Below are 23,235 nucleotides of genomic sequence, written 5' to 3'. Positions count from 1 at the left end.
GTCAGGGTGACGCTGCTTTCTACAGGTTTATATTCGGAGCCCGAGTCTGACAGTGAGGCCTCCCCTACTCTCATTTGTCATGCTCAAAATCCTGTACGCCTCCTCACTAGTGTACTTTTTTGGATATTTTGCATATCTAGTACCTAGTGGCGACCATGGGGGGGGGGGGGCAGGAGTTCCTTGCTAGCATTCAGTGACTGCTTGTGTGCTAGAAATAGCAGAGAAAAGTTATACTGACAGTTGGATGGGGGGGGACGACAAATGCAAGTGGTGGCAGTGATCAGGGCTAATCCTGCTAACACTGCATTTTTGGGGGCACTAGTATAGTTCTGACCAGGATACGGACCAGTGATCAGCAACTGTGTGACACCAATAGACTGGCAGGCAATCAGAAACAGCAATCAGTGATACATACTGTACTTATGACACTGGTGCGGGGCAGGGGGGGATGGGATTAAGGGGTTACATTTACCTACAGTTGCAAGAAAAAGTATGTGAACCCCGTTGGAATGATATGGATTTCTGCACAAATTGGTCATAGAATGTGATCTGATCTTCATCTAAGTCACAACAATAGTAGACAATCACAGTCTGCCTAAACTAATAAACACACAAAGAATTATGTTACCATGTTTTTATTGAACACACCATGTAAACATTCACAGTGCAGGTGAACCATTGGATTTAATAACTGGTTGAACCTCCTTTGGCAGCAATAACTTCAACCAAACGTTTCCTGTAGTTGCAGATCAGACGTGCACAACCGTCAGGAGTAATTCTTGACCATTCCTGTGACAGAACTGTTTCAGTTCAGCAATATTCTTGGGATGTCTGGTGTGAATCGCTTTCATTGGCTGAAATCAGCTGACAAACTTGTACTGTAGCCAATCACAGCATCGGTCAGCAGGGGGGTGCACACTACAGGTACATTGCTGAGCCTGCACCTGCTCGCAGTATATTTACTGTGAGCGGATCAGCAAGTGGTTAACATTTTAATAAATATACAAAAATCAATACAAAACATTAATATAATGTTATCAATAGTAAATAAAATACTTTATATAAAAATATATAAAATAGTCACACAAATTACTGCAATGCTTGTGCAAAAATCCAGAGTGCTGCTTCTGAAATCCAAGATGCACTTACAAGACTCAGGTTCATGCCCAGAGGCTCTGCAGGATATCTTTGGAACCATATAAAAAGCAAATGTTCTCAAATCAGCAATCATTGTGAATGAAGTTCCAGACACTCAAAGTCAAGGAATTTTTCTAATTGTTCATCTGTACATTACGATACTTCATAGAAGTTGAGGGCATACGTCGCAGCAGTGAGTCTCCAGTATCCTCTTCTTTTGGTTTATCATAAATTGTGGAAATAAAATACTTTGTTTTTTTTGGTGCCGAGTTGAATGTGGATAGTTTTTCTCCATGATACCTGTGAAAAACAGAACAATTACATTTACAATCTATTCATACCTATACTCTAGTTACTTATAAGGAATCAGTCTCAAAACAAATACTTTTACGAGAAACCTTATTGCAAAGTGGCAATCTCATGACCGAAGCATAATACTACAAATTATTATTACAAATAGGATCAGTTTTACGGTCTGGTAAATAGTATGTGGCATGGAGTCCATCTTCTCACATGAGTTTGAGACATATTATTTGCATTTGATGTTGCTGTATCAACCACTTCTTGCCACTGGCTAACTTTCTCCCTTGGATGACTGGCTGTTAAGAGTTAACTTTCTACCCCATATTCCTTTTGCTACCAGGTTACTTCCACAATTGCATTTTTACACTTCTCACTTTCATAGATACCTGGCCAACCTGATCTATATGCCTGCATGTACAGTTGGTACTTTAGCATTTATGTTCTTTTTATACCTTCGATACTCCCCTGCACTTTTAAGTACCTAGTCCAAACAGATCATGTATTTTTAGGTTGTACTATCTGCCAGAATAAAATGGGGCCCTTACTGTTTATAACGGCAAGCTCCTTGGTAGGAGGAAATGCTTAAAATGAGGGACATTGGTATGCATGGTTCTAAATGGCTAATATTGGTATAACTTACACAACAAATTTGATAGGATTTCTTTTTATTCAGGAGAGTGAAAAAGATTGAAGGAACAGCCTATTAAATATTAGAACCTATGAGCATGTGACTAAACAGGTTTTGCATTCCTATGATGTATGGATAGATTCTTACTGGGTTATCATATGTATCAGATTGCTTGTGCAGTTCATGGTGAATAATATAGAATATTTGCAGAGGATCTCGTCTAGAGTTCGGTCTGGAAATCAGTAGAATTACATCTGAAAAGTTGATCACGGGTCTCTTTAAAGTTCCAGTCCTTTTTGTGTTTATTAAAAAAGACAGCAGCTATAAAAAGTGCAGCTGCTGACTTTTAATAAACACACACACACACACACACACACACACACACACACACACACACACACACCTGTCCCAGGATCCAGCGATGTGGCTGCCCAAAACTTTGGTTCTCTCCCCGGCGCCAGAAGTGTGGGCACCCGGCTGTGACAGCTTGTGGCTTCACAGCCGCATTCGCCTCCTCAATGGTCGGGAAATCTTCTGGGACCTTCGATGTGTCCCAGAAGATTGCAGGGAGGGGGGAGAGTAGAACTTTCTCTCAAATCGCCTAGGCAGTCCGAGCGGGTACCTGTCAATTAGGTAACCCCCCCCCCAAAAAAAAATTACTGTATTTATTGGCGTATAACACTCACTTTTTTACCCTGAAAATAGATGGTAAACTGTGCCTGCGAGTTATATGCAGCGGGCTGTGTAAAGTTTTTCCCCTGAAACAACCCTCTTAAAGTTAAGGTGCTTGTAATACGCCGATAAATATGGCATGGGAGGGGGGCTAGGAGTGCTTAAAGCAGAACTTTTGGGTGGAGCTCCGCTTTCAGTAAGCATGTTTTAAAAAAGGGACATAAGCTTTGCCTTCTTTTTAGAAAAGAAATGTAGGGTGGACATAGAAGTTTGTTGGTTCCATTTGTCCACTGAATGCACTGTATATTTATATGTCAGTGATGCAGGATTAATGAGATTTTAAAATGTCTGCTGATGTGTGGATGTGTGCAGTGACAAAAATAATTGGTTTTGTTACTTTTGTAGTGGTAAATTGATTACGTCCCAGCTTGGTTATCTCCATTTAAAAAAAAAGAAAAAAGAAAAGAAGGGGTCATTATAATAAGAGTCTAAAGATATGGGAGCTGGTCCAGCTGGGAACTACCAACTATCTAAAAGTACACACTCACTCCCTTTGGCGTTTATGAACCTGCAACTTGGCTAAAAAAAAAAAATAAAATAAAAAAAAAACACACACTACACAAAAACTTAAGGAGGGAACTTTTTTTCTATTTTAAATTGCAGAAAATGTAGGAAAAAAAAAACTCCTGCTAGCGGATCCTTCGACTTAGCACCGGATCTCTCCGCTGATCCCCGCTGAGCAGGCAGATCTGTATTCGCTCAGTTTAGGCAGAGCCGACATGGACGCAGCCCACCTTCCTCTATGGGATGTCAGGTGGAAACAGACTGCATGTCTGTTTCCATCAGACTGTCATCCGATCTGCCGGATGGGTCCGTCCATCTGTTTTTAGCGGACAGGATGTTGAAAGGTATCAGACACATGTCTGTTGACATCGGCCGCTCCATAATGGATGGTCCGTCTGAAAAACTGACAGGTGGACCCGATCGGTTTGTAGGTGTAAAAAAAAAAAAAAAAAAAAATACAAAAAAAAAAGGGGGGCCTAAATCTTCAAGGTAGGAATACGAAGAGATAACCGTTCATGAATAGATCTCACTGCTGCAATATATATATCAGATAGCACACAGTCTTGAAAAGGGGAATTCAACTACTGTTAAAAATAGAAAAGAAAAAAAAACACACATTCTAATCTAATTCTAACCAAAAGTGCACCAGGCGATTATAATAAGTACCCCCCACTTTTGTATTCAGGAAACAGTCTTGCAAGAACATAGCAATACGGACAGATTTCACTTCAGAACAGACACAGAAAGGCCTCTCCTACAAAGTTTGGTAAAATCCTTGCACTCTACATAGATCTCCGAGAAGTGATTGTTTTTCTCAATAAAAATATAAGTTACAGTTAACCACTTGAGGACCGCCACACGACGATATACGTCGACAAAATGGCATGGCTGGGCAGAAGGGCGTACATGTACTAGAGCTGCACGATTCTGGGAAAATGAGAATCGCAATTCTTTTGTATAAAATGAAGATCACGATTCTCAAAATTGTATTTAAAGTTATTTTCAACACAAAAACGGAGCTTATGTGGTTAAATACAGTATATGTAAATCTGACAGACTGTTTACATGTTAAATTTTAAAAGCCGCAGCAAACCTGCTGACCTTACATGCTTGCTAATGTGAAAGAACAGATCCGATTTTCACATTTAACTAAATGTGAAAATCAGAGGTGTTCTGTCACATTAGCAAGCATGTAAGGTTTGCTGCTGCTTTTAAAATTTAACACGTAAACAGTCTGTCAGATTTACATATACTGTATTAAACCACATAAGCTCCGTTATGTGTTGAAAATAACTGTTGGGTGTAACAAGATGTCCGCTTGCCCCCTTCTCACTATCATTACTGTGCGGGAGAGTGGAGCAAGATGGCGGCGACGAAACGTCACTTCCTACGAGACAGCCGCCGCCGGGTGTACCAAGATGGCCGCCGCTCTGGAGCCTGGTAGACTTTCCTATGGCCACACCCAAAAACCTCGGGTCATCCGTCCTGGGGATCGCAATTTTCTTACGATTAATCGTGCAACTCTAACATGTACATCCCCTTGTACGTCGCGCGACCCGGTCCCTCTCCTTCGTGACCATCCCCGCGGGAACAGCGGCCCCGATCGCAGCCGGTGTCCCAAGATCGGGTCACAGAGAGGACATAACGGGGAGAGGTAAGTGTAAACGAACTTCTCCTCGTGCTTCCTAGTGTGGCTGTCACTGATCGTCTGTTCCCTGTGTTAGGGAATGACGATCAGCGACGTGTCTCTCTCTCACACACACACACACACACACTAAGAACCCCCACAGCACCCCCTCCTGGTTAACCCCTTCACTGCCAGTGTAATTTGCACAGTAATCAGTGCATTTTTATAGAACTTTTCGCTGTGAAAATGACAATAGTCCCAAAAAATTCCCAAAAGTGTTCAAAGTGTCCGCCAGAATGTCGCAGTCACGAAAAAAAATATCATATCACTGATCGCCGTCTTTACTAGTAAAAAAAAAAAAAAAGAAAAAAAAAATTATGAATAAAAATGCCATAAAACTATCCCCCATTTTGTAAACGCTATAACTTTTGTGCAAACCAATCGCTTATTGCGATTTTTTCTTTTACCAAAAACATGAATATGTATCGGCCTAAACTGAGGGAAAAAAAATGTTTTTATTTTTTTTGGGGGATATTTATTATAGCAAAAAGTAAAAAATATTGCATTCTTTTCAAAATTGTCGCTCTATTTTTGTTTATAGCGCAAAAAATAAAAAAAATAAAAACGCAGAGGTGATCAAATACCACCAAAACAAAGCTCTATTTGTGGGAAAAAAAAAAAAAAAGAAAAAAGAAGAAAGAAGAAGGACGCCAATTTTGTTTGGGAGCCACGTCGCATGACCGCACAATTGTCAGTTAAAGCGACGCAGTGCCGAATCGCAAAAAGGGGCCAGGTTCTTTACCTGCATAATGGTCCGGGCCTTAAGTGGTTAGAGATGAAACAAAAAAGGTTTAAAAAGAAGATTATGTAACATTAAGATTATATAAACAAAGACTGTTTGTGCATTTTATTTGTGGACATACCCGAAGCCACGCTTGCATCTTGGATTCTGTCCTTCATTCTCCAAAGCCTCTGGTATTCCTAAACCCCTAGCACCAAGTCCTGTTCCATCCATCCAGCCATGACGCTCTAATACCCTTCGCCCAAATCCCTGTAAAAAGAAGAGCAGAAGATAAAAGAATGGAGTGGATGTGTGTACTTATTCACAAACCACCATTTCATATAACACCATGTACAAAACCACAAGTAATTATTAAAGTGCAACTATGAGCAAAATAAAAAAATACATATACGATAAAGGGAGTTAGGTGGGGGAGAAACCTACTTTAACAGATCAAGCTGTATATAGGATTACATTTGTTTTAAAAATAAATCCATATTCACTTTTTTTTTTTCATAGATATATGGACATTGGAAGCATTGTCAAACTGGTAGCAGTTCCAGTTGCTTTGCTGAAGGGAGATGCCCTAGACCTACAAGCATTGTTTTAAGTAGTTTAACCTTAAATAGTAAAAAATATAATATATAGAAATATATATATATATATATATCAATCAATCACACACACTCTATATATATTATATATATATATATATATATAAAATCACACACAGTTGTGCTCATAAGTTTACATACCCTGGCAGAATTTATGATTTCTTGCCCATTTTTCAGAGAATATGAATGATAATACAAAAACATTTCTTCCACTCATGGTTAGTGTTTGGCTGAAGCCATTTATTATCAATCAACTGTGTTTACTCTTTTTAAATCATAATCACATCAGAAACTACAAATGACCCTGATCAAAAATGTACATACCCTGGTGATTTTGGCCTGATAACATGCACACAAGTTGACACAAAGGTGTTTGAATGGCTATTAAAAAAGGTAACCATCCTCACCTGTGATCTGTTTGCTTGTAGTGTGTTTGTGGCCGAGTTCACACGCTCCGACATTGGGAGCTCATTTCGCAAGATGTGTGAAGAAAATCCGACTGGGGACAAGGTGCTTTGGGGGGTGGGGCTGGACACAGCAAGCCCCGCCGGTGTCCGTGACGTCACCGGATCTCCGACGGAACTCCCTGAAGGCCCGGAATGCCGGCGGAGAGGTGAGTACCAATCAAAATAATTTTGATTGATCAAAATTATATATATATATATATATATATATATATATATATATATATATATATATATATATATATATATATATATATATATATACACACACATACACATATATACATATATACACACACACACACCAAAAGTATTGGGACACCTGCATTTACATGCACAAGAACTTTAATGGCCTCCCAGTCTTAGTCCGCAGGGTTCAATATCAAATGAACTCTTCGGCCCGGTACACACGAGCAAACATGTACGATAAAAACCGGACCGTTTTCACCGTACATGCCTGCCAGAGGGCTTCTGTACGATGGTTGTACTAACCATCGTACAGAAGTCCGCGCGTAAACAATACGCGGGGCGTGTCCACGTCGTCGCCGCGGCGATGACGCGGAGACGTGGGCGGGCCTGCCATTTAAAGGCTTCCACGCGAGGGACGGCGGGCACTCGGACATGTACGGTAGGTCTGTACTGACGACCGTACATGTCCGAGCGGGCAGGATTCCAGCGGACGGTTTTAAAACACGTCCAGGAATATTTGCCCGCTGGGAAAAGGCCAGGCGGGCAAATGTTTGCTGGAATTCGGCCCGCTCGCGCCTACACACGACCGAACATGTATGCTGAAACTGGCCCGCGGACCAGTTTCAGCATACATGTTTGGTCGTGTGTACGGGGCCTTCAACTCTTCTGGGAAGGTTATCCACAAGGTTTAGGAGTGCGTCAATTGAAATGAAGCGCATTAGTGAGGGCAGGCACTGATGTGGATGAGAAGGCCTGGCTTGCAGTCTCTGCTCTGAATCATTCAGATGTTCATTAGCAAACTTCAGATGGGCCTGTACATGCGCTTACTTGAGCAGGGGGACCTTGCGGGCACTGCAGGATTTCAGTCCTTCACGGTGTAGTGAAGGACCATGGTCCAGCTGCCTTGAGATCATGGACAAGATTCTCCCGTGTAGTTCTGGGCTGATTCCTCACCATTCTCAGGATCATTGAAACTCCAGGAGCTGAGATCTTGGTTGGAGCCCCAGACTAAAAGAGATTGCCAGTTATTTTGTTTCTTCCATTTGCGAATAATCGCACCAACTGCTGTCACCCTCTCACCAACCTGCTTGGTGATGGTCTTGTAGCCCATTCCAGCCTTGTGTAAATCTACAATCTTGTCCTCAACATCCTTGGACAGCTCTTTGGGTCTTGGCCATGGAGAGTTTGGAATCTGATATATTGCTTCTGTGGACAGGTGTCTTTTATACCGGTAACAAGCTGAGATTGGGAGCAGTCTCTTAAAAAGGGAGTGCTCCCAATCTCAGCTCGTACCTGTATAGAAGACACCTGGGGGCCAGAAATCTTGCCGATTGATAGGGGATCAAATACTTATAAATTGATTTGCATTTTAATGAGTGAAATAACTTTTTTGAAATGCGTTTTTCTGGATATTTTTGCTGTTAAATTTAAAAGACTGATCTTTACTAAGTGGGAAAATTTACAAAATCAGCAGGGGGTCAAATGCCTTTTACCCTCAGTGAGTGTGTGTAAAATGGTAATATATTATACACATACATATTAACACCACCAACCTTTGTATGCCGCTCAAAACAGCCAAGCCCATTTTTTTTCTCTTTTGCGTCATCCAGTCCATCTCGCCTTCTACATTCTAACCGCATCTTTACATAATCTTTGGCATCCTTATCTCCAGCACCAGGTTCATAATATTCACTCATATCTACATCCCAATCATCAGCAGTTTGTTCATCAAAATCTGGTAAAGAAATTAAAATATTGTTTTAGGGCAAAACACAAAAATCATGGAATAAAAGCACTTTAACCACTTAAGGACCGCCTCCTGCAGATATACGTCGGCAGAATGGCACAAGTGGGCACAAACACGTACCTGTACGTCCTCTTTAAGTGCCCAGCCGTTGGTCGCGGGACCCGCGGACCCAATCGCCGCTGGAGTCCCGCGATCGGTCCCCGGAGCTGAAGAACAGGGAGAGCTGTGTGTAAACACAGCTTCCCCATTCTTCACTGTGACGCTATCATTGATCGTGTGTTACAATGATATAGGAAAACACGATCAATGACGTGTCACGTCCAGCCCCGCCCCCCTACAATTAGAAACACAGATGAAGTCACACTTAACCACTAGGGGCGCTGAAGTGGTTAACTCCCAAACTGCAATTGTAATTTTCACAGTAAACAATGCATTTTTTGCTGTGAAAATGATAAAGGTCCCAAAAATGTGTGAAAATTGTCCGATGTGTCCGCCATATTGTCGTGGTCACGAAAAAAAAACGCTGATCGCCACCATTAGTAGTAAAAAAAAAAAAAAAAAAAAAAAAAAAGCAAAAAAAACTATCCCCTATTTTGTAAACGCTATAAATTTTGCGCAAACCAATCGATAAACGCTTATTGCGATTTTTTTTAACAAAAATAGGTAGAAGAATACGTATCGGCCTAAACTGAGGAAAATACATTTTTTTTTTAATATCTTTTTGGGGGATATTTATTATAGCAAAAAGTAAAAAATTGTCGCTCTATTTTTGTTTATAGCGCAAAAAATTTAAAAAAACGCAGAGGTGATCAAATACCACCAAAAGAAAGCTCTATTTGTGAAAAAAAAAATAAAAAAAAGAGAAGGACGCCAAGTTTGTTTGGGAGCCCCTTCGCACGACCGTGAGTGAGTGACTTATATAGCGCAGCAAATGCGAACTTAATCGCCTCAAGGCGCTTGACATCCAGAGTCGTACCGGTCCTTCAGAAGAGGTGGGTCTTTAGTTTTTTCCTAAAGGCCCGATGGTTTTCCTCCAAGCGGATGGTAGTGGGTAGAGCATTCCAGAGCCGAGGTCCTTGGACCGAAAATCTGCATTCTCCCTTCGATTTGTAGCGGGATTTAGGAATTTGGAGAAGGTTTTGGTTGGTTGATCGGAGCACGCGCTTGGTGACGTAGGGTTTTATTTTCTCGCTTAAGTATTGGGGAGCGTTCCCCTGTATACATTTGTGGGTGAGGCAGAGTGTCTTGAATGTCACCCTGTCCTGTACGGGCAGCCAGTGGAGGGACCGTGCAATTGTCAGTTAAAGCAATGCAGTGCAGAATCGCAAAACCTGGCCTGGGCATTTACCTGCCTGGGTCTTAAGTGGTTAAATGGGCATTCAATCATTTGCTAAAATGTGCACCTATTCACAGATCAATACGTACCCCCTTCTTGCTCTTGCCAAAATTGAGCATCTGTGTAGAACACCAGTCCCGATCCACCCTTCTCCCATTTCAGTTCAATTTCCTCCTCAAACAAGCGTTCCTTGCAACGCTCCTGTGACGTGACATCCTCGTGTAAAGCTTCATGACGTTCCCATTCCTCACATGTGTCGTTATCCTAAAACAAAAAAGACAAATGCTCACACGCTGTGCTAAAATAGTGGTCAAAAATATACAATTCCGCTCTCCTAATTTGTTACAACGGTAGAGGAGCAGCACCTCAACATAATGGGCTGAAGTGATATTTCATGTTAATGACTATTTAAAGTTTCCCTATTGTTTTCTTGGCTTTGAGAATGGTTATCAAGAGTCCTACTCAGTGAAATTTCCTTTTGATTGCATTTCTTTTGATGAGAACAATTTGGGCTGTGTGCGCATGTAGGGAGATACTGTAAATCAGCAAACGATTCCTTTAGTTATGTCCCCCCCCCCCATTTAAAAAGTGCATATTAGAGGTCAATTAAAAGTTGACTTCTTACAGCGTAAAGAGCAGTCATTCCTAGTACCTACAAATTAAAGGGTCACTAAAGGAATTTATTTTTTTATCTAAATAGCTTCATTTACCTTACTGCAGTACTGGTTTCATGTCCTCATTGTTTGTTTTTGCTTTGAAGTTGATGTAATTCTGCTCTGATCTCCACACTTCCTGGTTGTCTGGCTCCTTATAACCACAGTACTGGGAGCTTTCTTACGGTGGTCTAAGCTGTCATTACTGTGTGTCTAAAACTTCCCAGAACCAATCAGATTCATTTTAAAAACAAAACACTGCCCTGGATTTGTTTGTTTTTGTTCTGTGTGTCTCTCTACTTCACAGAAACATGAAGCCAGTTTAAAAGTGAAAGTGAAACTAGAGGCACATTATATGATTGAATTTAAAGCGGAGTTCCGGCCACAATTTCACTTTTTAAATATAAATACCCCTGTAATACACAAGCTTAATGTATTCTAGTAAAGTTAGTCTGTAAACTAAGGTCCGTTTTGTTAGGTTGTTACAGCATTTAGACACTTTATAAAATAGACATTGACTGGGGCCATCTTAAGTGTGTGCATCATGAAGCCAGACTGTATGACTTCCTGGATTTCAGCCTTGCAAATCTCGCACATGCTCAGTGCTGCACAAGCAGTGTCAGATCAGGTTTCAGCACCTGTGCTGTCCAAGTCACATGATTCTTTGAGACTGGGGAGTGCACAGACTCCTGGAAAGTTACACCCACTACATTCCCAGGAGTCTGTGCGGTGCATTAACCACCTAGGTGCAGGAAGTGGGAAGATTAACTATTCTGCCTAGCAACAACACTTTGAAGGCATCTAAAAAAAAAAAAAAAAATTTGTAAAGGACTAATGACATTTTTTTAAAACTACTGATGTAATGTTATATTTATGGGTGGAACTCCACTTTAATCTATTTTTAAAAGGAATCAGTTAACTTTTATGTCTCTATACCCTGTAAACAGTCATTTCAGCAAAAAAAATGTTTTCCTTTAGTGACCCTTTAACCCCTTCCCGACCGCCGCATGTACATATAAGTCGGCAGAATGGCACGTACAGGCACATTGGCGTACCTGTACGTCCCTGCCTAGACGTGGGTCGGGGGGTCCGATCGGGACCCCCCCGCGCGACTTGCGGCGGTCGGGTCCCCTCGGGGAGCGATCCGGGACGACGGCGCGGCTATTTGTTTATAGCCGCTCCGTCGCGATCGCTCCCCGGAGCTGAAGAACGGGGAGAGCCGTGTGTAAACACGGCTTCCCCGTGCTTCACTGTGTCGGCGCATCGATCGCGTCATCCCCTTTATAGGGAAGACACGATCAATGACGTCATTCCTACAGCCACACCCCCCTACTGTTGTAAACACACACACACACACAGTGTACACCAAATCCTACAGCGCCACCTGTGGTTAACTCCCAAACTGCAACTGTCATTTTCACAATAAAGAATGCAATTTAAATGCATTTTTTTGCTGTGAAAATGACAAAAATCCCAAAAATGTGTCAAAATTGTCCGAAGTGTCCGCCATAATGTCGCAGTCACGAAAAAAATCGATGAACGCCGCCATTAGTAGTAAAAAAAAAAAAAAAATAATAAAAATGCAATAAAACTATCCCCTATTTTGTAAACGCTATAAATTTTGCGCAAACCAATCGATAAACGCTTATTGCGATTTTTTTTACCAAAAATAGGTACAAGAATACGTATAGGCCTAAACTGAGGAAATTTTTTTTTTTTATATATGTTTTTGGGGGATATTTATTATAGCAAAAAGTAAAAAATATTGCATTTTTTTCAAAATTGTCGCTCTATTTTTGTTTATAGCGCAAAAAATAAAAACCGCCGAGGTGATCAAATACCACCAAAAGAAAGCTCTATTTGTGGGAAAAAAAGGACGCCAATTTTGTTTGGGAGCCACGTCGCACGACCGCGCAATTGTCTGTTAAAGCGACGCAGTCCCAAACTGTAAAAACACCTTGGGTCTTTGGGCAGCAATATGGTCCGGGGCTTAAGTGGTTAAGCTGAGAAATAATCAATTAGGAGGTACATCAGTGCAAAACAGAATAAGGAAGCTGGGATAAGCAGACAGTTGACTGCAATGATAACCTGCTAAGTAGACCAAAAAAAAAAAACACACACACCTACATGCTGAAGTGGCCAATTTCTTACCAATAGTATCATCAAAGTTTAGTTTGGGCAATTCAGGGTTATAATAGTCAGATAATGTAACTACATTGAAGTCCATGGTAAAAGAGCCAAGCTGGGTCTGTGCGCACCGAGTTTGAGAGCTTTTTTCCCCCCTTTCTCTCCCCCCTCAAAAATAAATAAGTAAAAGTGCAAGAGGAGGATGGGACAAACAAATTTATTTCTGACTGCACAGTGAAAGTGAAAGTAGGCCCCCCATGTCCCTGTTCCCCCCTCCCCCTGTGTGAGGGGAAGAGAGGGGAGAAGAGATACGCGCTGTGCAGTGCTGCATCTTTTCTCCCCTTACTTTCTCTTTACACAGCATTCGAGCAGGAGCCATTGACCCTTGCTGCTGTCAGATGCAGTGAGGAGCAAGTGGGGGGTGGGCCCAAGTTCCACTGTGTAAGTCTATATGGAGTGCCGCTCTGTAGATACACAGGTCAGGAGCGCAGGGACTATGCTCTCCCTATAGCTAGCGGCTGGCTATGGTGATCCCTCTAAAGAAGAGGAGGAGGAGCCAAGATCGCTTCTGGGGACCCCAGAAGGAGGAGGATCGCCCCAGGGCCACTTTGTGCAAAAGCACTTTTTTTTTTAGCTTAGTAACACTTTAATAAGAGAGGGCAAGGAGGTGAGAGGTTCTGTGATGTAGAAAAGGAGATTGTCACCGCAAGCCGCTACCTTGTGGTGATAGTTGCCAGTCTGTAGACCCCGTATGATCCATTTCCTTATATGCTTGAGGAATGGTTCTAGTGCAAGAACAGAGAATAGTGGCGATTGTGGGGTGGGGACTGTCTGGTTCCAATGGAAATCACAAAAGGAACAGAATCAAAGCCATTTACCCTGACAGTGGCCGAGGGAGTGGTATAGAGAGCAGATATCCAGGACATGATAGGGGTGGGCATCCCAATTTAAGGTTTTCAGTAAGAAAAAGGTCCAATCAACTCTGTCAAAAAACCTTTTCAGTGTCAGCAGACAGAAGTAACAGTTGGATTTCTTAGCTTTGGCTATGATGTGCAGGGTTTTGAAGGTGTTGTCACTTGTCTCTATGGAGTGAATGAAGGCTACCTTGTTGGGACATGACTGACTACAAACAAACAGTTATAAAACAGCCAATTTGGCAAGAATAAAAAGTACTGTTCAGCTACCAATCAGGTCAAACGACTTAAAGTGTTATTAAACCCACAACAGTAAAATCAGTCTGTATATGCAGTAAAGCATGCTTGTTATACTCATTGTGGAACTTAAGGGGTTAATCCTCCACACTGTGTACAAGGGCTGTTTAATCATGTCTTCTCTTATCCTCTCCTCCTTCCACTGTCCCCTAACCATCTCTTGATAAGACAACCTTTAGAGTCACTCTGCACATGAGCAGTTTTGGTGTGTATAGCTAGAGAATTTGTTTCTTTGGAGGGAGCATGTGATCGGCACAGGAGTAGAAAAAAAAAAAAAACTCTTCCTACAAGCTTTAACCAGACACTGATATAAGTCACAAGACTGCTATATACTGCGGATGAGGAAAAAAAATAAAAAAATTTAGCAGTAAATATTTACCAAAATAATTGCATATCCATGTTCTGTTGGAGACCAGATACAGGGTCTTGGGTTTAGTGACACTTTATGGGCAACCTATCTACAAACAGGACAATATATTAGCCATAAGGATCGATTATTGGAGACCAATTCCAAATTAGCTCACCCCTCAAATAGAAGGTAATCCTGGACTGAGGGCTAGTTCAGTAACAGTATGCGTTTCCCACATGGTCCCTTATTAGGGACACCAAGCATAAGGAGAAATGAATGTTGCAAGAAGAGAGGCTTCAGAAGGACAGACCTGCCTACCATATGCTGTCCAATGAACAATTAGAGACAGCTATCTATGTAAGGGAAAGTACTGTTTAACTAGCAATTGTATCTAAAAAGTCTTAAAAGGGCAACTTGGAAACAAACAGGACAACGTAGTGGCAACCACAAGAAGTCTGTCATTCTTCTGTAACTGTGTTGAGTTATATAGCAGGCCGACCCCGTGTCTCAGGGATATAAAGAAAGAAGCCGCTTCAGTAGCATTCTCTAAACGTGAGAGCCAGTTGACGCACAGGAAGCCGGTAGAAATTCCACTGGCCATATGAGTGCTCAGAGATCAGTGAAAATATCGTAGAGATCCTACATTCTATTTGATACATAGGATCTGGTCCACTGTTCAACAAGATACCCAGTATAAAGACCTGTACACACGATCGGTTTGTCCGATGAAAACAGACCGATGGACTTTTTTCCAATCGGACAAACCGATCGTGTGTGGGCCCCACGGTTTGTTTTCCCATCGGTGAATAAAAATAGAACATGTTTTAAATTTTTCCTATGGATAAAAAAACGATAGAAAACAAACGATCGTCTGTGTGGAAATTCATTGGTCAAAAATCCACGTATGCTCAGAATCAAGTCGACGCTCGAAAGCATTAAACTTCATTGTAGCATTTTACGTCACCGCGTTTTGGCACGGTCGGATTTTTGGCTGATAGTGTGTAGGCAAGACTGATGAAAGTCAGCTTCATCGGATATCCGATGAAAAAATCCATCGGATTAGATTCCATCAGATATCCGATCATGTTTACAAGGCTTTAGGGTTATACACAATATATGCCCATGTGGAATAATCCACAACTGCCTGAAGTGGCAAAACTTAAAGCGGGGGTTCACCCTAAAAAAAAAAATTCTTGGTCTACCATGCCATCCAGCATACTAGCGTCAGCTACAGTATGCCTTTATTTTTATTTTTTTTCGCTGTACTCACAGTTTAATCCATTAGTTTTGTTTCAGACTCCCGTGGGGAGTAGGCGTTCCTATGAAGAGGGGAACATGATTGACGGCCGGCTATGTCGCGTCACGCTTCCCGAAAATAGCCGAAATAGGACTTGGCTCTTCACGGCGCCTGCGCAGTCAGCTCCTAGTCTGTGCGCAGGAGCCGTATAGCGCAGTGAAGAGCCGAGTCCTACTCCGGCTATTTTCGGGAAGCGTGACGCGCCATAGCCGGCCGTCAATCATGTTTCCCTCTTCATAGGAACGCCTACTCCCCGCGGGGAGTCTGAAACAAAACTAAACTAATGGATTAAACCGAGTACAGCGCAATAAAAAAAAAAAAAAAAAAAAAAGGCTGTAGCTAACGCTAGTATGCTGGATGGCATGGTAGAAAGTTGTTTTTTAGGGTGAACCTCTGCTTTAAGTTCTTAGCCAACCTTATGTTAATGATGTTTTGCAATCATTTAATAAACTGGCAGTGCAATAGTATTTGTCCAATAATTTTTTTTACAATAAAGGAAGAAAGCCTCGCATTACGGCGGTGAGTTTCAGACAGAAGAACAGGAAGTGAGGATTTCTCAGAAGAAATAAGAACATTTAAAAGCAAAATTGAAGGATGAGGTAAGTGAAGGAGGAATGCACTAAGGTAAAGAAAGCTATTTAGGAAAAAAAAAAAAAAAATAAAAAAAAATCCTTTAACCACTTAAGGACCGCCTCCTGCACATTTACGTTGGCAGAATGGCACGGCTGGGCACATGCACGTACAGGTACGTCCTGTGCTAGTGGCCAGCCGTGGGTCCGAAGCTCCGGGACCCCATCGCCGCTAGAGTCCTGCAATCGGTCCCCGGAGCTGAAGAACGGGGAGAGCAGTGTGTAAACACAGCTTCCCGGTTCTTCACTGTGGCGGCGTCATCAATCGTGTGATCCCTTTTATAGGGATACACAATCGATGACGTCACACCTACAACCACACCCCCCTACAGTTAGAAACACATATTAGGTCATACATGACCCCTCCAGCGCCCCCTTGTGGTTAACTCCCAAACTGCAATTGTCAATTTCACAGTAAACAATGCATTTTCAATGCATTTTTTGCTGTGAAAATGACAATGGTCCCAAAAATGTGTCAAAATTGTCCGACATAATGTCACAGTCACGAAAAAAATAAATAAAAAAAAACGCTGATCGCCGCCATTAGTAGTAAAAAATAAATATTTAATTAAAATGCAATAAAACTATCCCCTATTTTGTAAATGCTATAAATTTTGCGCAAACCAACCGATAAACGCTTATTGCGATTTTTTTTTTACCAAAAATATGTAGAAGAATACGTATCGGCCTAAACTGAGGAAAAAAATGTTTCTTATATATTTTTGGGGGACATTTATTATAGCAAAAAGTTAAAAAATTATGCATTTTTTTCAAAATTGTCACTCATAGCGCAAAAAAAAAAAAAAACGCAGAGGTGATCAAATACCACCAAAAGAAAGCTCCATTTGTGGGGAAAAAAAGGACGCCAATTTTGTTTGGGAGCCACATCGCACGACCGCGCAATTGTCTGTTAAAGCGACGCAGTGCCGAATCGCAAAACCTGGCCGGGTACTTTAGCTGCCTAAAGGTCCGGGTCTTAAAGCGGGGGTTCACCCTATTAAAAAAAAAAAAAAAAAAAAAAAAAAAAAAATTTTTTTTTATTCTAGCATAAAATTCGGCATCGTAGCGCGAGCTACAGTATGCCGGTCTTACATTTTTTATCCCCGTACTCACTGTGCTATTGTACATTGAAGATTCCGGGGAATGGGCGTTCCTATGGTGAGAGAAGGTGATTGACGGCCGGCCCTGGCACGTCACGCTTCTCCGGAAATAGCCGAAATAGGCTTGGCTCTTCACGGCGCCTGCGCATAGCCTGTGCGCAGGCGCCGTGAAGAGCCGAGACCTACTCCGGCTGTCTTCGGGGAGCGTGACGTGCCAGAGCCGGCCGTCAATCATCCTCCCTCTCCATAGGCACGCCCATTCCCCGCGGGAGTCGGAATCTTCAATGTGCAATAGCACAGTGAGTACGGGGATAAAAAATGTAAGACCGGCATACTGTAGCTCGCGCTACGATGCCGAATGTAATGCTAGAATGATGTTAAGGAGGGTGAACCACCGCTTTAAGTGGTTAATGCCATTTTTGACATAAATGGCAACTGCTCTTTGCTAGTAGTCAAATCAATACTTACATCATCAGACTGTGACTCCTCCACAATGTCTTCCTCATCTTTGAGCACTTTAGATCCTATACTTCCCCCTTCTGCTATCTCATGTCCAGTAGCTGTATATACACCTTCTTCTTGCTTCGCAATCTCTGTTCCTACATAGTCATACTGTACGTTTCCATAGCGTCGTCTTGAGCGACGGAACTGTAGACCCAATCGAGGTATAAGTTTAGGTGGTAAGCGACAAGACCTTATTAATTGTAAAAATGTGGATATTGGTGTTCCAACATTTCCCTGAGCCATCAGTCCTGGAGGGTTGAACTCAGACATCCTAAGTAACTCTTTTGAAGTTACTTGTTTTTCCTCATCAGGAGTATGTTTCTGGGCTTCAAGACGTGCTTCACGACGTGTCTTGTATGGGAAGTTTTGCAAGTCTATTATAGTTTTCAAAACACAAAAAAAAAATACATTAGTGTCTACAAACAAACAAAAAGGAAATTTGACTTAATAGCAAATTGCATATTTTGGAGTACAGTGCAGGACACAAGCAAAGTATTCCTAGAGCCTGAGCTATAGTCTCACATCCTCAAGTGATTGGACACTGGAAAGGGTTTTGAGGACATGCCCCCTGGGTATTTCCCCTATAATCCAACCCAGCTACATAAATCCTCAGTTTTGCAGCAAGCAATGCAGAGTAACCAAGGAACGCAAAGGAGAGTGGCCTGCACTGTACTCCAAGACTTTACATGCAAATTAGAATTCTTGTTATCTAAAAATGTAAAGCACAGGACACAAAGTACTCATTGACCCTGGACATCCCCATGCATTGGATGAGAAGGGATTGGCAACAATGCAAACAGAACTGTGCCAACAGACTCACCAAGGGTCAAAAGGAACCTGACTGACAAAATGCCCAGGAAACTCCCACTGATCTGGTGGAATGGGCACATGAATGAGAATGCAAAACCCACCTTAATCAGTTTAGAAGTAGATCAATAGCCCTTAATGAATTCTAAGTTGTCACTGGCCCTAAAGTATTTTTTACACCTTGGGGGGGGATAGGAAAAACATGTGATTGAACTTTGTTTTTACCGGGGGTGTGCACATGCTGGGGCTGAGATCCATTGCAATGCAACAAAAATGATCCCCTCTGTTGAGCTCAGTGGGCAGTACCACCCACCGAAAGTGACCAATTCACCTGAATATGTCACAGGGTTGTGGTGTGGTGATGTAGGTATTTCAGGGTTAGCAAGATGGTCAAATGCCTTTTGAAATGCGATCCACTGTGCATCACTCTTCAAAAGGACATTGCAAGTGTAAATGAACCCTTAACACAGACAACTATCCCCACGCCAATGACAGCAGCATGTATCTGCTGAATCCTGCAGCAGCTATTGTTGCCCCCTGCAAGCAGCTAGCTGCTGCCGTGGCTGTTGGATGCACGCAAAGTGCATCCAGCAGGGAACACCAAAGGCAACCACAGATAACTGCAGCTACTGCCGACCTGGCACTAAAGTGTACATGGCTGAGCGGCCACAGCTAGCTGCTCACAGATGGCACAAATGCTTTCACGAATCAGCAGATTCACGCCGCTGTCATTTGGTCCAGGACTAGCCGCCTGTGTGAATGTAGCATAAGGGCTTAGGTTACCAGACATCTTCTTCCTGCATTTGGCATACATCTGGTATTTACTTCAAACACATATCAGCAAAATTTCTACGAATGTAACCGAGCGGTACCCATGGCTGTTCAGGTGCTGCATTTCATCTGCTTAGAGTTGTGCCGAGTTTTACAGGCAGCATGTCCTATTATAATGTATCTGTACTGCAGGCAGAGCAGAGGAAACACTGCCCTTTCTTGCTTATTTCTATGTAAACCCAGCTGCTGGTGTTAAAAATAGAAAAATCTGCGTCTGACTAGCACACTTATTGTTGTAAGCCCCAAGGCTGGTGCCCACCACCCAACCCTGCTTTTTACATATACCCTCCCCACTTCTACCCTACTTATTTATAAGTCAAGAGAGTGTAAAAGTGACAATCCACTATACAATCGAATTGTACATTCTCCCATCAACTTTGCAGAAAGAACTTCTGTTCCCCAACCGCAGGGGTCGACAAATTTGCTTGGAATCTAGGAGCCAGGTAAAAAAGTTAGGAGCCAGAAAACGCGCCCGTCCCGATGAGCTTGCGCGCAGAAGCGAACACATACGTGAGCAGCGCCCGCATATGTACACGGTGTTCAAACCACACATGTGAGGTATCACCGCGATTGGTAGAGCGAGAGCAATAATTCTAGCTCTAGACCTCCTCTGTAACTCAAAACATGCAACCTGTAGAGTTTTTTTAAACGTCGCCTATGAAGATTTTAAAAAGGTAAAAGTTTGTCGGCATTCCACGAGCGGACGCAATTTTGAAGCGTGACATGTTGGGTATGAATTTACTCGGCGTAACATTATCTTTCATAATATAAAAATAAAATGGGGATAACTTTACTGTTGTCTTATTTTTTATTAAAAAAAGTAATTTTTTCACAAAAAAAGTGCGCTTGTAAGACCGCTGCGCAAATACGGCGTGACAAAGTATTGCAACGATCGCCATTTTATTCTCTAGGGTGTTAGGATAAAAAATATATATAATGTTTGGGGGTTCTAATTAGAGGGAAGAAGATGGCAGTGAAAATAGTGAAAAATAACATTAGAATTGCTGTTTAACTTGTAATGCTTAACTTGTAATAAGCACCAGATGGCGCCAGCTTACACATATGGTGGTAATAACTTGTAATACCAACGGCTGACCACCAGATGGCACCAGCTCACAAGCCAAGTCGCCAGGACCCTATTTCTAGTCGCCATGGCGACCTGGCGCCCGGGATTTGTCGAACCCTGCCCAACCGTCTCTATGATTGGTGAGACTGGAGGGGGACGAGAATTTAGTCACTTCCAGTTTTGGCATTTTAAATTACCGGGTTTGACTGGCTACTTTGGAGGGCAGAGGCGAGATCTCGGGGTCCCCAGACCTTTCAGTAAAGAGTACCTGTCACCGCCCATGCTATCACGAGGGATGATGTTCATCCCTTGTAATATCTATAATGCTGCTTAAAAAAAAAAAAAAAAAAATATATATATGAACGCGTCCCTTGCAAATGCAAACATTTACACATAAGCGATCACACCACACAAGTGAGGTGTCGCCACAAACATCAGAGCAAGAGCAATAATTCTAGCACCAGACTGTCTGTGTAACCCTAAACCAGGGATATGCAATTAGCGGACCTCCAGCTGTTGCCAAACTACAAGTCCCATGAGACTCTGACAGCATCAAGCATGACACCCAGAAGCAGAGGCATGATGGGACTTGTAGTTTGGCAACAGCTGGAGGTCCGCTAATTGCATATCCCTGCCCTAAACTGATAACATGTAAAGGCTTTTAAAGCATCACCTATGGATAATTCAATGTACCGTAGTTTGTCGCCATTCCATTGACTTACGCAATTTTAACTTCGGGGTCGACTCTAAGTCGTCCTGAGGACGACTTCAGAGGCGATTCGCAAAACGACTTGCAATGTCAATGCAGATCGCCCCGAAATATTACAGGAACCTTTTTTCTAAGTCGGAGCGACTTGCGTCGCTCCTATTAGAACGGTTCCATTGCATTGAATGGGAAGCGACACGTGTGTCGCCCCAGTGTGAACCGGGTCTTAGGCATCTATTCAGTGTAACATAACATCTTTTATATGTTACCAAAAAATTGGTATTATATTGGGTTTGTGTCAACTAACAATCAGCAAAGTGTATTTGCTCCAGAAATATTGCACAAACCGCTGTGCAAATATTTGAGAAAAACTGAACCCATTCCCCCCAGCCACACATTTAATATAGATGCAGGAATCCTCCCCTGCTATGTCACATTTATGGTGTGAACAACAAACCCATAGAGAATCCGATTATCGGCTCTCTTCCAAATCTGTCAGCATGAGGAAAGGATTGCCGAAAATCGCTGCTTGCTGACTGTTTTTTTACCTCAGTCTGATCAGCAATGTCCTCTGGAGAGGACTGCAACGCCCATGCAATCAGATCATAGGATGGCCTCCAAGAACTGCACTGTAGCCGCCATTCAGCCATAGCATGGTCAGTAAGTGGTTAAAGCAGAACTAAACCCTCCCATCATTTACAGCCAAGAAGCTGCCATCTTGGCTTCGGTTTGACCCTTCAACTGCCATGATGTTACACATGTGATCAGTTATGACACCAGCCATTTGATGGTTAAATAGTTAGGTTGAGAGCACAACCAATGTGACAGTTAGGGTCCTTTCACACTAGCGGACCGTTCGTCCGCTCATTACAAGTCCGTTAACGGACTTGTAATGAATCCCTATGGGATCGCGTCCGTTAGCGGATGGAGCATCTGCGTCAGTCGGGATCCGGTTTTCCGAACGGAAGAAACCCAATTTTTCTTCCGTTTGGCGGAACGGATCGGATGCAGACGGACAGACGGTCCGTCTGCATCCGATCCCCCATAGGGGGGAGCGGAGCAGAGACAGGTCGGTCTCTGCACTGTGTGCGGGGACCGCCCTATCCGCCGACAGCTCAGCGGGAATCCCCGCTGAGCTTTGGCGGACACACGGAGCGGACCCAGAAACGGTCCGCTCCGTGTGAAAGAGCCCTTACAGTCCACACGTAACTGTTTTATTAAACAGTTAAATCAATGGGTTTAGTCTGAAGGAGATTGTTGAGTGTATGGGCACCACAGATCACGTATAAAGACAGACACACTCACCTCCTTCTGGAGCTGACCGCACCTTGTAGATCAGGCACTTCCCGGCCACCTGATTGCCCTCTTTATCTAGCCAGGGTTTGCCATGATACATGGAACGGAAACTGTGCGCTCTCTCCGGCTTCACCGTCACCGGGCAGCAGAAAGTGACAGGTTTACCGTCCGGGCCCCTCCGCTCCGGGCGATGCCGGTAATGGAAGCAGACAAAGCCATCACTCTCCGTGAACTGGCTGAAGTAATGGCGGAGCTGGGCTGATCGAAAACTCCGGGGAACCCCACTGACAACAAACACCACCGGACAACTGGGCGCCTCCATCTTCCAGGAACTGCTGGCGGAAGTCACCTGACCGCCCGACATCTTGCTTGCGGAAGCCAACTCCATGGTCACTGGACGTTCTGCCATCTTACTGAGAAGGCGTGGTCATTTTTTGGTTCTGTTGCAGTTGATTGGACGTGAATGGAGATGGGTAGAGCTAGGAAGGAGACAAACCAAGACATTCTAGATTCTTCTGATGATTGGCTGAAAACCACTTCTTGCAGCGGCAGTCGTTAACCAATCGCCTTTTACTTCAGACCATAGAGTACAAGAAA

General features: G+C 42.8%; 1 protein-coding gene across 1 annotated transcript; it reads right to left on the bottom strand.

Annotated features, from left to right (window-relative positions):
- Positions 1-772: 772 nt before the first annotated feature.
- GPATCH3 (G-patch domain containing 3) lies at positions 773-23,087 on the bottom strand. The gene is made up of 6 exons (XM_040338001.1): positions 22,648-23,087; positions 17,897-18,306; positions 10,152-10,326; positions 8,533-8,714; positions 5,855-5,982; positions 773-1,437 (listed from the first exon to the last, which is right to left on the bottom strand). The coding sequence occupies exons 1-6, from the start codon at positions 23,045-23,047 to the stop codon at positions 1,272-1,274; spliced, it is 1,461 nt and encodes a 486-aa protein (XP_040193935.1). The 5' UTR covers positions 23,048-23,087; the 3' UTR covers positions 773-1,271.
- Positions 23,088-23,235: the final 148 nt, after the last annotated feature.

The sequence above is a fragment of the Rana temporaria genome, chromosome 2 (assembly GCF_905171775.1).
Source record: "Rana temporaria chromosome 2, aRanTem1.1, whole genome shotgun sequence".
Lineage (NCBI taxonomy): Eukaryota > Metazoa > Chordata > Amphibia > Anura > Ranidae > Rana > Rana temporaria.
Note: the sequence above shows the minus strand (reverse complement) of the source record. Positions and strands in the feature narration are given on the sequence as shown.